The sequence below is a fragment of the Stegastes partitus genome, unplaced genomic scaffold, assembly GCF_000690725.1.
Source record: "Stegastes partitus isolate 25-593 unplaced genomic scaffold, Stegastes_partitus-1.0.2 Scaffold349, whole genome shotgun sequence".
In the NCBI taxonomy this organism is placed as follows: Eukaryota; Metazoa; Chordata; class Actinopteri; family Pomacentridae; genus Stegastes; species Stegastes partitus.
In genome coordinates this window covers 308,276-321,409 of record NW_007578080.1, presented here as the reverse complement: position 1 = coordinate 321,409, position 13,134 = coordinate 308,276, and the positions used below count along the sequence as shown (strand labels likewise).

Below are 13,134 nucleotides of genomic sequence, written 5' to 3'. Positions count from 1 at the left end.
ATCAGTCAGTGACAGTCTTCTGTGGTGTAATGTTAGCTTGGTTTAGTTTCTGCTGATCATTGCTATCTGCCATGAGACGACAGCAGTTAACAGACTGTAATAATGTTATCGATCCGTTATGATTGATCATATGTGACCTACAGGAGACTAGTCACAGACAGCAGGTAACTCATTTATGATGCTGACAAACCTGACTTAGCATCAGTGTGAACTAGTCAAGAAACATAGCCTGAGATTTACAGAACAACTTTTAAACATGATGTTAGTTCATGTTTTACCATCAGAGGCTCCAGTCTGATGTTAACTTACAGTAACTTCAGCTACAGTAACGCAGGTCACTGCTTTTATCATCGTCCAGATGTGGACAGAAAACAACCAGTTACTGAGATGACTTTTACACTCACCTGGAGGGTTTAGCTTCACTTTTGGAGGCAGCAGCATCGGTAAACAACAGCAGCAGGTAAATGTGGGCGGGAAAAGAGTTGTTAGCTCTCAGTCTGACCAATCTCTGCTCTCTGGCTCCACCCTCTTACAATCTTTTTTCTTCTGGCTCAAAAAATCCAACATGTGAACCAGGAAGTAGCAAAATCCTGGCTTCATTTTCTCAATGCCGAAACCAATGGTTGTCGTTACGGTAGCTATGTCCATCTTTCTTATACAGTCTATGGCATGGATCCTTCTGTTTTAATTGTGTTTTTGTTGGCACTTACCATTGTTTCTTTCAGTAAACATATGTGTTGGGATTTATGTTGAATTATTAGCAGTTTTACTGTTCAGTGTTCATTTCAAGTATTTATAAGGAAACATTCTGAAATGCAAAATATGTTGTTAAATTTCAACATGAAGACAACATGGAAGCAACTTGTAACTTTGCACATATGACGATAAATAGGCAACTATGCAAACCAGTTTTGCAGTCTTACAGAGGAGTCCACTGCCCAATGTCAAAATTGCAACAAAAAAAAAAGGAAAACTGTTTTACAATATTTTCACCAATCAAATTCTGCTATATTATAGGCCTTAAAAGTTGGTGAAATTCTGAGTAAATACTGTATTTTATACAGAAAGTATGGATACGTACGTCTATATACACTTACAGGAACTTTCTGAGGCCTTGTAACCACCATGTTAATTTAGCAGTAATGTCTGAGCCAAATTTAAAGGCTCTGAGAATTATATTTCTGAAGATGTTGAACCCTCTGAATATGGCTTTCCAGCAAGGACTTATTTTTCTTTAAGTTAAAAATAAAAATTTCCCAGGTTTGAAAAATATGTATAAATAGGTTCAGCCAAAATGTAAGAATACTTAGTTTTTGGCCCTGATGATCACATTTATGAAGCAAAACCTGAGATAATGGAGCAACATATTTCCTAAACTCTGTCTGAATTGACACAGGCTGACCATACAGTGAGGTTTTATGGTAGTTATTGTATATTTATGAAATTGTTTGCATTCATTTCTGTGTACTAATATTAATTTGTACAGCAAAAGTGCTCGTTTCTCACTGGATAGAAATAAAAACACAACACAGCAGGATCTTAAACAATTATGTATTGACTGATGGCTTACATATGCAATTTCATTTCCAAGACGCTTGGCATACCTTTGTCCATTCTTTAACATTTATTAGCCTGACATGAGAGGCATTAGATGGTTAATTAAACCTTCAGGACACTTCTCTTTATTGGCTCACAGCTGACTTTCAAATGACAATTTTTTTATGTGACAAACCCTCAGTGTCAGAGTTGTAAATATTTTTTCTATATTAGCAACTCTGAATCATTCAAATTTTGCTGACCAGTTACTTCATTATTTAGTGACTCATGTCAATTATAAAATAAAACCATCTAATGTGTAGGGCTCTTGTATTTAAAAGCTTTGCTTTTTCTGGACTGGGTGACAAAAAGCCCTACACACCTCTTAGATCACACTTTACCACAAGGCATTTCTCCATGAGGATAATGCATGAGGCATATGATATGGCACAAAATAATCTTGACTTAAATATTTACCTGGAAGTCATGTTTACGGGGTAATTGTTGGGTCTGATTTGACTGGAATCATGATGACTTTGTGAGAGCCATATTTATCAGCTGCACCATGCATGGACTTCACTAATGCAAAAAGACTTTAAGTGCTGATTCAATGTCCCTGTGCAAGAACAATAACACAAAAACAGTCTATCCCTTGTCATGTGACCAGAATGGATTTGCATGCAAAACAATGAAATGAGCTTTACATGAAGAGTTAATGGTCTGGGTAAATACATTTCTTTTTCAGTCATATGTCCATGTTGCCATGAAAGACAATGAAATTTTCACATAAGAAATGCCACTTGTAATCATACAGTATATTATGCACAAAATATGGTGGTACGAAAACCAGAGAAAAATCTTCTGTGGCTCCAAGAGAAAACAAAAACAGTTTTTTAGAGAGCAAAGTCTACTGATCTCAAAAATGCAACCCATTAGCCTCATCCCGGTAGTTCCAATCTACACTGTACTTTGACACATGTGTGTAATGAGTTAAAAAACAGCAACAATTCTCCAACAAACCACCATTTTCAGCGAAAGTTGAAATTACCATAATTATTCAACTTCCACAAGTTCAGTATAACGGAGTCATTCCCTACACCACATGTTTATCATAATCACCACCATTGATGAGAGCAACTGTTTCAGTAAAGCTTTAAAAAGCAAGACTACCCTGAGAGAAGGTCTAAAACGTGGGCAAGCTTGCCAGACCAGAACTGGCTTGAATGGGTTTGGTTTATTAAATCTGTACACTCTATTTCAATATAATCAGCACATTTTGTTCCAAGAATGTAAGATATTATTTTTTTTAGTAATTGTGTAATATATATCTCTACATAATACAATCCAAGTCCTCTGAACTATGTAGACATGTGCAAGTGTTTACTACCAACTTCAACGATACAGTAAAGGCAAAGACTTGTGGACACTAAGTTAGGATAATGTTGATATTTGAAATTTTCTTGAGTCCTCACAATTATCAAAATCTAAGTGCTGTAAGTACTTCATACACGAGGTATTGAATATCTAGTTAACTGTTCTGAGTATAAAATAGAGGCAAAATACATAAAGAACATCTTGCAAGCATGACAAAGAAACGTCTACAGACACAATACACAAGTGGTCAAAGATAATATGAGGGGATACCTGTAACCTTTTGTGTCCTTGAATATAGTGTACTTACAGATTGAATGTTGTCTGGTTGATGAGAGGTCATACTGTATGTATCATGCTTTCAAACACTATGAGCTTTAACCTCAAAGTAGATCAATGTGCAGCACTGTGGTGGCACAGTGCTAAAGCCAGAGGTGTTTTGTTTTAAGTACAATTTATCCAAGCTACAGTAAAATACCCATTTTGAGACTTCGCTCTTAATCCAGTCTAACCTGTGAGGAGGATCACAATACATACATACAAAGGAATAATCACTCCCCACATTCTCTGTAAAAGACAGCTCCTTAAAACTCCCCACTTGCTTCATGTTTGACCTTTGAGGCATGAACTCACATCTGAAGCATGATACACTGTACTTTCCCTCTGCTGACTCAAATAAGTGTGGCTCATGTTTATGTATAAGAATGAAACGCATGGTCATAGCATGATGTGCATCAACATAATCTGAGGTAAACCAGGTGTCCTGTGTCTTGGCCCATTACAGTCTGAGAACCAGTGCCTTAGAGGGTCAGAGAGGTAAGTCTGAAAGAAATCATGTAAACTGTGCTCGTGTGAAGTGAATGTTTCACTTACTACCAAAAGCACAAGGGCCCTAAACTGTAAACCTCAAGGATTATCCAAAGAAAAAAAGAAAACAAAACACTTAAAGTATTCTACTCATTAGATTTAACATTTCCTTTTTTCTTATTTTTTGCAGGGTTTTCAACTTTTTTTCTCTTGTTTTCGCTCAAGTATAATCACAGGTGACTAACTACAGAGGATAACAGGGTCAGGTGAGTACCATGCTACATCAGGTTTAGAGAAGGCTATTGCAGACAATTCTACAACATGTACAACCACATTTTATACGTGTGAGTTACAAATATTTCAAAACATATCACCAAGAAACTAAGTACATACAAGATGTTCAATATTTAGAGTCTTAAAGGACTATCCCTCAGTCAGTAATAGGATTTCATGTTACTTGACTTAAACTGTCCAGTCTTACAGACAAAATCTGAAAAATTGCTATTCAAAAAGTAGCAAATTTGGTCAATGTCTCTTTTCAAATAGTTATAGTGCTTTTAATGGCTTAAGACAGGGGTCTTTTTTTAATCTCACCCAGTGGCAATCTACAGAACTTCAGTGTACATTTTATGACACCATAGCTGCAAAAGTCTTCATGTCAAGTCCAATAGGTAAAACAACAGCTAGTGCTGTCACATATATTTCAAAGTAGTATGCATTATCAAAAGAAAGAAAAACAAATACACATTTATAATTTTTTTTCAACTCTTAAGTTCTTGTAGGGAATTCAGCCATATGTTTAGCTCTGTGTTCCCATTTCCTATGAGTTATCAGTCTGAGAGGACAGGCCTTTAGGAGCCAGGCTCCATTCAAAGTCTTCAGGAAGACTCTATCTGAGACTCTCCTGTGTGCTGCGACGGTCATCTGCACTGGATACAAGTAAAGTGGACTTAAAACTCCCATTCCAGTGTTTCTTCTCGATTGGCTGCTCTCTCTAGCCTGTGGATGATGTTATTGAGGTTGGCCATTTTCTCGTTGCGTCTCTGAGTGCTTCTGTTGAGTTTGGGGCTTTGGAAGGGAGGGAGCGGGTTCGGGTCCAGGCTGTGATTGGTGCTTGTCGATGGAGGGTTGGGCAGCGAAGGTGATATAGGAGCAGAGGAGGAAGGAATGGGGGACACTGACATCATGAGGCCGGGTGAGGACGCAGCAGAGGGGGAGTTGAGGGAGACCTCTAGGCTGCTGCGGCAGGGCTCTGATGAAGCCTTGAAGCTGACAGGGTCAACGGGCGACTTTCCAGATTCTTCCCCCTCGTGCCTAGACTGGTTGGCTCTCTGGGGGCCGTCTATGGAGGCTGCTCCAGGGTAGAGCCCCTGAGCCTGGCTGCTCATCCCCTCCTCCTGCCTCAGACTCTGGCCAGCCAGGTGGGGCTCACGACAGCCGGCGATGGAGTCCTCGTGCTCGCTTTTCAACTGCGGGAACGGTACTGCAGTAGGAAAACACTGAACTCTTGACTGTTTCATAGAGTCTTCTCTTCCCTCTTCTGCCTCGTCTTCCCTGTCTATTGCCTCCTGTTTGACATGAGGCAGTGCAGTGTTGGCGCTAAGAGGAAGGCTGGAGTGGATGTGTCCTGAGGGCTGCTGCAGCCTCCTCTCCTCTCCATCAGAGTGGGGGCTCCGTGTCACTGAAGGGGAGTAGCTGTGGTGCTCAGCATCTGTGTCATTATCTGGCAGACCCTCCATCAGCACCTCCCGTCGCATCCTAGACCTGCACACAAACACCACCGTTAGACACTCACTTAAAGGAAAGTTTCAGAGAGAGGATATTTAAGCTTACTTTAATCATTCACATTTAACATGTTTGGTAGCACATTTAAGTAAAGGTGAAGTAGTAATGTAAACAACAAAGGCAGCCATTAGTAAAGGTCACAAAGGGCATTGGACTGGCCTGTAGTTGTGGAACCAGTTGATGACAGTGTTGGTTTTGAGGTTGAGCTGTGAGGCCAGCATTTCAATGGTGTTCTGAGAGGGGTAGGGCTCAAGCAGGTAGGCCTTCCTCAGGGCTTCTTTCTCCTCAGCGCCCAGCACCACCCGAGGCTTCTTCACCTGGCTGTAGGGACACAAGTCCAGCGAGGCCAAGGCTGGACTCACACACTCAGAACGAGTGCTGGGAGAGTCGCTGTCCGAGCCAGTGCTCAGCAGCCCGTACCGCCTCTTCAGGTAGGCTAGAGGACAGAAAGGGAGATCCAGTGTAAGGGGATTACAAAACACCAGTAAATTATCTTACTGAACAATATTAAAGAATATAGTCTGCGTCCTCACCTTTCTTCTCCATCTTCTTCATGGCCCTCAGCTTGTCTACATTGTGAGGGTCATTGAGCCAAAGCTGCATGCGGACAAATGGCTCCCTGCCTTTCAGACTGAGTTTGTGCCAAGGTTTGGGCCTGGAGAGCAGGTCAGACACCGAGCCTTGAGTCAGACCCAGGATGGTTTCCCCGAAAAGACGCTGGCCTGTTGGAAACAAATATACAAAGTACATGAAAGACTGGTGTCTGCATTTAAGAGGAGAGTCAGCTTAACAAACAGTGTGAACTCAGACCCACCAAGGTTGTTGTCTGTTAGCACCTCCTTGACCTTCTTGGTGATGGCGTAGGTGTCCAGCTCTGGAGACATGGCCACCAGCTCCTGGATCCCCAGTGGGTTTGTGGGCTGATGCAGAGCCGTGAGGCTCGGCATGGATTTCCCCCCCTCTGGGTGGGTGGGCAGCCCCAAGCTCAGGCTCTCAGGCTGCTGGTTCTCTTTGCTGCTCTCAAGGGAGAGACTGACAGGCTCAACCAGAGGACTTGGGTGGCTCTCTGCTGGGCTAGGAGGTGGAGACGGTGAGGACTGGGCCGTCACTGGGCTTTTATCTGAAAGTAAGAAGGAATAATACGTTTATTGCCAGGATGCAGGCACGACTCAAGTCACACTCTGTCTTGCATCCATTTTAGGTCAAAATATTTCAAGAATTAGTTTTTCACATTTTGGTATCGCAGAGTCTCTGTTGCTGCTTGTGAGAGAGTGTGTGTTGTAAAACGCAGCCTCACCCTGAGCGTGGCCCTGGTTCGGGGTCTGGTTGAGGCTCTGGCCCAGCTGATCCAGCAACCACAGCTGCATGCGGATGAAGGGCTCCCTGCCTTTCTGGGTCAGCTTGCTCCAGGGTTTGGGCCGAGACAGCATGTCGCTCACACTGCCTTGAGAAAGCCCCAGAACCTGTGCCACACAACCGCAGGTTAATATACTGTAAATAATTGCACTAAATATAACATTGCTGACACCAAATGTATAAATGGCACAACTAAATGACGATCCAAATAATTGTTAGGCAAGTTTTTGCTCCTAACATTTGGCCTCAGTGATGCACTTTCAGCAAACAACCACTAGAGGGAAACAACACACTGTAAATGTTAATGATGGTTAAGTGCAATGTTTTAGTTCGACTTGCAGCACATTCACTGAAGGTAAAAATCCACTGGTCAAAATAATTGGCACATTATATTTTTTATGACTGTGGAGCAATTCACTGAGTAGATAAGTAAGAGTGGCCTTAAATCAACAGGGAACATTGCAGAAAAGGAAAATGTTCTTTATTCACCTTTTTGTTTTAGTTTTTTAATGACACAAATCTGAATAAGTGAGAAAAAGACATAGTATTTAAACTGTTGCTCTGTCTTCAACGGGAGTGTAACTGCGTTTAAGAGTACAATACAGTAATCAAATTAACAGTCAAGAATTTACAAATTTGACAATAAAGACTTAATATCTCCAAGAAAAATCTGCCACCATGAAAACTGTTATATTTTATCCACCCGAGAGAAGAAACTGACAAATCACAGAGGTGCTGAGGAACACACCCTGAGGGTTTTTTTTTTTTTGCTAGATAGATAGTCACATTTTCTGGGGCTGAACTAGGAAAACTAATATAGAACGTACCGTCGTTCAGTTCAGGACAAATGCAAATAAAACAGTGTTGTGAATACACTTTCCTCTGCTGCAAAGTTGCCACAGTGAAGGGTTCCAAATGTTTAGCTAAAATGTAACATCTGGTTTAAGGAAACCACATCATGTAAGCCATTCAATTTGTGATTTTATTTTTTTAATAAGGAACAAATGCTTCTAACACTAATGTTTTCTATTTGAAAAAAATATTTCCCTTTCATACTCAACTATACTTCACTGACAACTAGATTTAGTTAAATACTTCTGAGTTCATCAGAGTCAACTAATGAAGACAAAATTCCTACAAGCACACTCTGCCACAAAGGAAATTCCTAAAGCGATGAGCGGTTGAAATCCATCAGTCTGGAAAGACTTACAAACCCGCTAAACCGTAGGGAGAGCTATCTGCGTTGGGAATACTTTGGTATGGCTAAAACTTGTAATAAGGCTCCCAAAGGTTCTTCAAGGGTACAAATGACTACTCATCTAAATGCAGGCCTCTCAGCTAAAAACAGTGTGGTTGCCCAAATAACAAGAAAGGTAAAGAAAAAAACAGTCCTTCTCAGACATGGGAAACTTTACCATGCTGCTTCATCCGTCTGTTAAAATGACAACATTCTGTCAATTACATACATTATTGTTCCTTGTGGTTTCATTCAGACATACCCACCAAAATGACAGAGAAATGCATAGTACAAACGTAATATTTGTCAGTCACACAGGATTGGACAGAACATCAAGTGATGTGTAATTAATAATAATGCAAAAACAAACAAATAATACATTTAAACTAAGAGCAGCTCATCAAACAGTCCAAAGACTAACAGTTCAGTTTACGTAGGTTTTCCTAAACACTCAAAATTCAATCCATGTGCAATGATAATCTAACCACTGCTGTACCACCAGTAAAATAAAAAATATCCAGACAGCTGTGATGGAGCTCAGGACTCAAGCTGAAGATGATTGCTACGTCAGTATATAAACTGTGATACCAAGTGTGACAGCTCACCTGATGTAAAGAAACGGAAAAAAAAACAGTGCAACCTGCCGTTATGTCCTAACCGATGCTGTTTCCATGTCAGAGATAGCTTATTATTATAAGTAAACGGTTTCTTGTGAATAAGCACAACTCTCCTTTGTTGGGGATGTTTATGTGGATCCTGCTGCTGTTTGATGGATGTAATAAACTCAGAGGAAAGACTCCTACAAACAGCTGGAAACAACAAACTAAACCTTATTCCGTGTTACTATTTTGTCAAAACCGAGATTTCCTTCATTAGTGACGAGTCTCATTGTTCTGAACTGTGCTGTCTTCTTTGCAGTGAAGTTCTATATTATATGGACATCAGTTTGTAATAGATGTGAAATTGTAGGGTAAACTAAACAAGACATGTGTTTTATGATTTTGGCAGCTAGCTGTCTTTTGCTCTCTGTGGCACGATGTTTTTGATTGTATCCAGTTCAGAGTTGTGTCGTGTCAAAAGCGATACTGTAATGATACCAGTACGACTGCACTTGTGACTTTCTGGAAAAGTGAGCAGTGTGCTCATTCAGACATGACGGCAACATGTTCAGATGCTGTCAGATAAATAGAAAGGAGCGCGTGTCTTAGAGGGCCTAAAGATTAAATTAACAGTGGTAAAGCAGAATCCATGGCTCACACACACTCGTAGATAATTACCTGAAGGCTTTTAGGATAATGTTGTAGGCAGAGAGTAATGAAGAAGGGAACCTTTTAAACAGCGCAGGTTCTAGTATACCTACTGTAAAGCAAATGCAACACCTCAGACTAATTTTCTACAGGGCTTGGATACGTAACTGTTGATACGATCATCATATGAACAGTAAAACGTGATGTTGACATGTAAAAGCGTGGAGATGCTCATGGTGTGTATTATTATGGGAAGCATAAAGCCTGCTGGTGGTAAGAAATTCTAAAGAGCAGTCTAAAATTCTTTCACAGTCAAGTGAAATACTATTATCTAATTATAAGAAGCTTTGGACTGCAGATATTACTGCTAAAGTGGTGGGACCTGTTATTAGGTTTAAAGAAGGCAATTACTTTTTCACATGGATGAGTTTTTGCTTTGTTTGTTGAGATAATTAAATGTGTTTTGTGAGTACCGAGGTAACTTCAGACTAATATTTCATGTTGTCTGAAAATCTGAAACCATGGAGAACAGGAACGTGGCAAATATTCATTTACTATCAGTGGCTGCTTACATTAACTGTCTATAAGACTGAACAAAATGTTACATTTTAACACACCTGTTTGAGTCTCCCATGATATTGTATTCAGTTTTATCTAAAATAATGGATATTATAACTCCTAAATTAGTGTTCATGTTCTCATTTCTCTTATCTCTTGCTGTAGGGAAAGATGCTATTATTTTCAGGCTGTTTGTTTTGCAGTGTGCACTCGTTAATATGACAGAGCAGTAGCTGACCTTTTCACCAAAGATCCTTTGACAGATGCCGTTCTTCGCCAACTTCTCCTTCACCTGCCTGGTCAGCTCAATGGTGTCCACCTCCCGGTACATGTACATCTCATACTGCTCTGGTGTCAGAGGGGGCACGGTGGGTTTCAGTGCACGAGGGATATATGCTGGGTAGTAGGAGAGGCGTCCTGGGCCCGGTCCTGGAGACTCGCCGCTTACGGAGGTGTCCGACTCCACCTTCACTTCTACCGGGCGGCCCAGGCCCAACTCGTCCTCGGCGGCAGAGGCCTCCTCGCTGTTAGGGAGACACTCGCCATTCTCGAGGCGGGGCCAGGGTCGAGGCAAGGTGGAGGGCCCGGAGGAGGAGGAAGACAAGGAAGGGGAGACCGAACTAAAGGGCCGAGAGCTACCACAGCCAACGAGTCCGAGGGGTCCCCGCTCCTGAGACCAGTGCTGATCAAAGTAGGTGCCTGCTTCACCGATCTCTGACTTGACTTTGCGAATGATGTTTTGGACAAAAGCAGCCGGGGAGAGGACACTGAGGGGTGTCTGGGGGCTGCTGATGGGATTGGCCATGCATACAGTAACACAGCCCCCTTCCTCTTGTTTGATGGAGATGGGTAAAGGCAGGCCCCTGGAGCGCTCAGGGGGCCCCAGACGTTCCATCTGAACTCCTGAGCTGGCAGTCGAGGCCCTCCCGCAAGCCTCCATCTCCATCAGGGCCTGCTGCTGCGCCTCCATCTCCCTCCTGGCCTGTTCTAGGATGTTCTTTATGGTTTCGTCAGAGCTGCTGCCTGCCCCGTTACTGCTTCTGCCTGATGAGCTGTTTAAAGATGACTTGCCATCACCTAAATAAGAAAGACCCCACACACTGACATCAATGCACGCTCAAGCCACCTTCCCAATTTAGACGCATTAAAGTAGCAATCAAAATAGATTTAAAAAATCATTGTCAATATAAAAATAAATAAATAAATAAAATCTATCAAAATGTGTTTTAACTATGAGTTGACTCGCAGCTTCATCCTCACCTCCCCTCTGGGATTGGATCTCCTTCTTGGCCTGCTCCAGGATATTCCTAATGGCGTCGTCTGACCCAGTTTCAGGAGTTCGGATGCGTGGAGTGATGCTCCCTGCCACAGAGGGTAACAGAAAGAGATAGAGAGAGGGAGAGGGAGGAGAGAGGAGGGGGGTGAGTGGGATGGTTGATCAGAGAGCAGTTCCAAGGCTTTGCTTTTGACTGGTAGATCAATGGCTGCCTTTGAGCGCGTGCTGTCTGAGGTTGCAGTATACGGGAAGCTCAACTTTCAAAAGCTGTGAATCTAGGGAGAAAACAAAGTTTAAAAGTAACACTATAAACATGGCAGAGGAAACCGTGAAGAAGTCAAGGATGAGGTCCAAGTAGATTAGAAGGTCTAAACGTACACAGGTCCAGGAGCTAAGCCACCAAAACAAGATGACATGATTACATCTGCCCTAAGAACTTATTGGTACATCGTAGCTTTGTAGACTCCAACGCCCTAAAATGCTCTGAAAAGAGCCTGCTCCAACAACTTCAGTAGTTTTGTAGATCTGGCCACATGTGCCTACAGCTGTTTACCAGTATCATCTGTTTTCAGGTCGAGACAAAAGTGAGGTTAAAAGTTAAACTAATTGTAAGGCGTTAATGAATTTGTTCATACAAAACTAATTGCTGGGTCAGCTTTGAGTTGCTGTACAAATACCATGACAAAAACTGAAACTGATAAAGACACAAATAACTATGGTCACAAATATATAGTTTCCTAAAAAGGGGAAAGAAAGCAAGGCACTGTTTGTGGGACTGACTTTAAGCAAGTACCCATGATCATAGTAGGAAAAGAGGAAGAGGAAAAGTGTTTGTATAGATCTGTTGGATGAAAAGGAATGAGCTGCATTAGACTTTGGCTACAAATGCAATACTTGTTTCATTAATTTGATCAATTCATCGTAGAATTTGCTAACAAGAGGCAGAATAAGAAGGTTAAGAAGGTGACTTAAAGTGAGCAACTTTCTCATCCTACGCCCCTATCATCCCATGCTGTAGAGCTGTAAGTAATGCTGCCCTGAATACTCTCCAACTGTGACTGCATGTTTTCTCACTCACCTCTCTGGCGGACCTGGATGGTCCTGAGTGCCAGGATGTTCTGTTCATCAGAGAGGAACTGCTTCATCTTAATAAAAGGCTCTTTGCCTTTCACAGTCAGCTTCCTCCAGGGTTTGGGTCTTGCCAGGATCTCGCTGACCGAGCCCTGGGAGAGGCCCAGCACATAGTGGCCAAACACTCTCTGGCCAATGTTATGCTTCAGCAGCTGCTCTTTCACCTGGAAGGCGATCTCTGCTGTGTCCAGTTGGTCCTCGTCTCCTGCAGTTGAGCTGCCGCTTTCTGACTGGTCACTGGGCAAGCCGGCGTCTACACTGCCAGCACCTGCAGACCCTTGAGACGCTGACATGAGGGCAACTTTGGCTGCATAGAGGGCGGTGGGGAAAGCCATGAGGCCGTCCTTTTTAAAGTGAGGGGAGAGGAGTTGCTTGTGGAGGATGTGGTCTCCTGACAGTCGGTCCCCGGAGCATGGGGACACAGAGAAAGGACGGGGGAGATCGTGGCTGGAGGAGGAGCCATCCAGGGTGGGGGGACCGGGGCTGGGGGAGGCACGACTGTCCGCCTGAGAGGAGGATGAATGGGAGCCAGGAGGCCTTCCTGTCTCCCTACCTGTGTCCTCAGAATGGTCATCATCTGGGGACAGAAAACACATGGTCTCTTGCTGAGTTTGTGTGGGATACATATAGCAACAATAGTGTAATCGACTGACTGATATCTAGCTGATAACATATATTGCATGAATTAAATCATTTGTTTTTTAGCTTTGCAAGTTGCTTTGCATGCTCAGTTTATGCACAGAGATTTAGGTCTGAAAAAAATCGACAAGAGAATTGACTGCGCTGACCAGTGAGTGCCAAGCAATCAGTGACAAAACATGCTGCCTCTA

General features: G+C 42.4%; 1 protein-coding gene across 1 annotated transcript in view; it reads right to left on the bottom strand.

The window, feature by feature from the left end:
* Positions 1-4,664: 4,664 nt before the first annotated feature.
* The window catches only part of cux2b (cut-like homeobox 2b), an 83,265-nt gene continuing 74,795 nt past the window's right edge, over positions 4,665-13,134 (bottom strand). The window contains exons 15-22 of the mRNA XM_008284161.1: positions 12,252-12,881; positions 11,158-11,259; positions 10,136-10,974; positions 6,797-6,962; positions 6,314-6,619; positions 6,033-6,221; positions 5,659-5,935; positions 4,665-5,478 (exon numbers count right to left, since the gene is read on the bottom strand). Coding sequence (XP_008282383.1) covers positions 4,665-5,478; positions 5,659-5,935; positions 6,033-6,221; positions 6,314-6,619; positions 6,797-6,962; positions 10,136-10,974; positions 11,158-11,259; positions 12,252-12,881 — 3,323 coding nt within the window. The remainder of the gene's footprint in view (positions 5,479-5,658; positions 5,936-6,032; positions 6,222-6,313; positions 6,620-6,796; positions 6,963-10,135; positions 10,975-11,157; positions 11,260-12,251; positions 12,882-13,134) is intronic.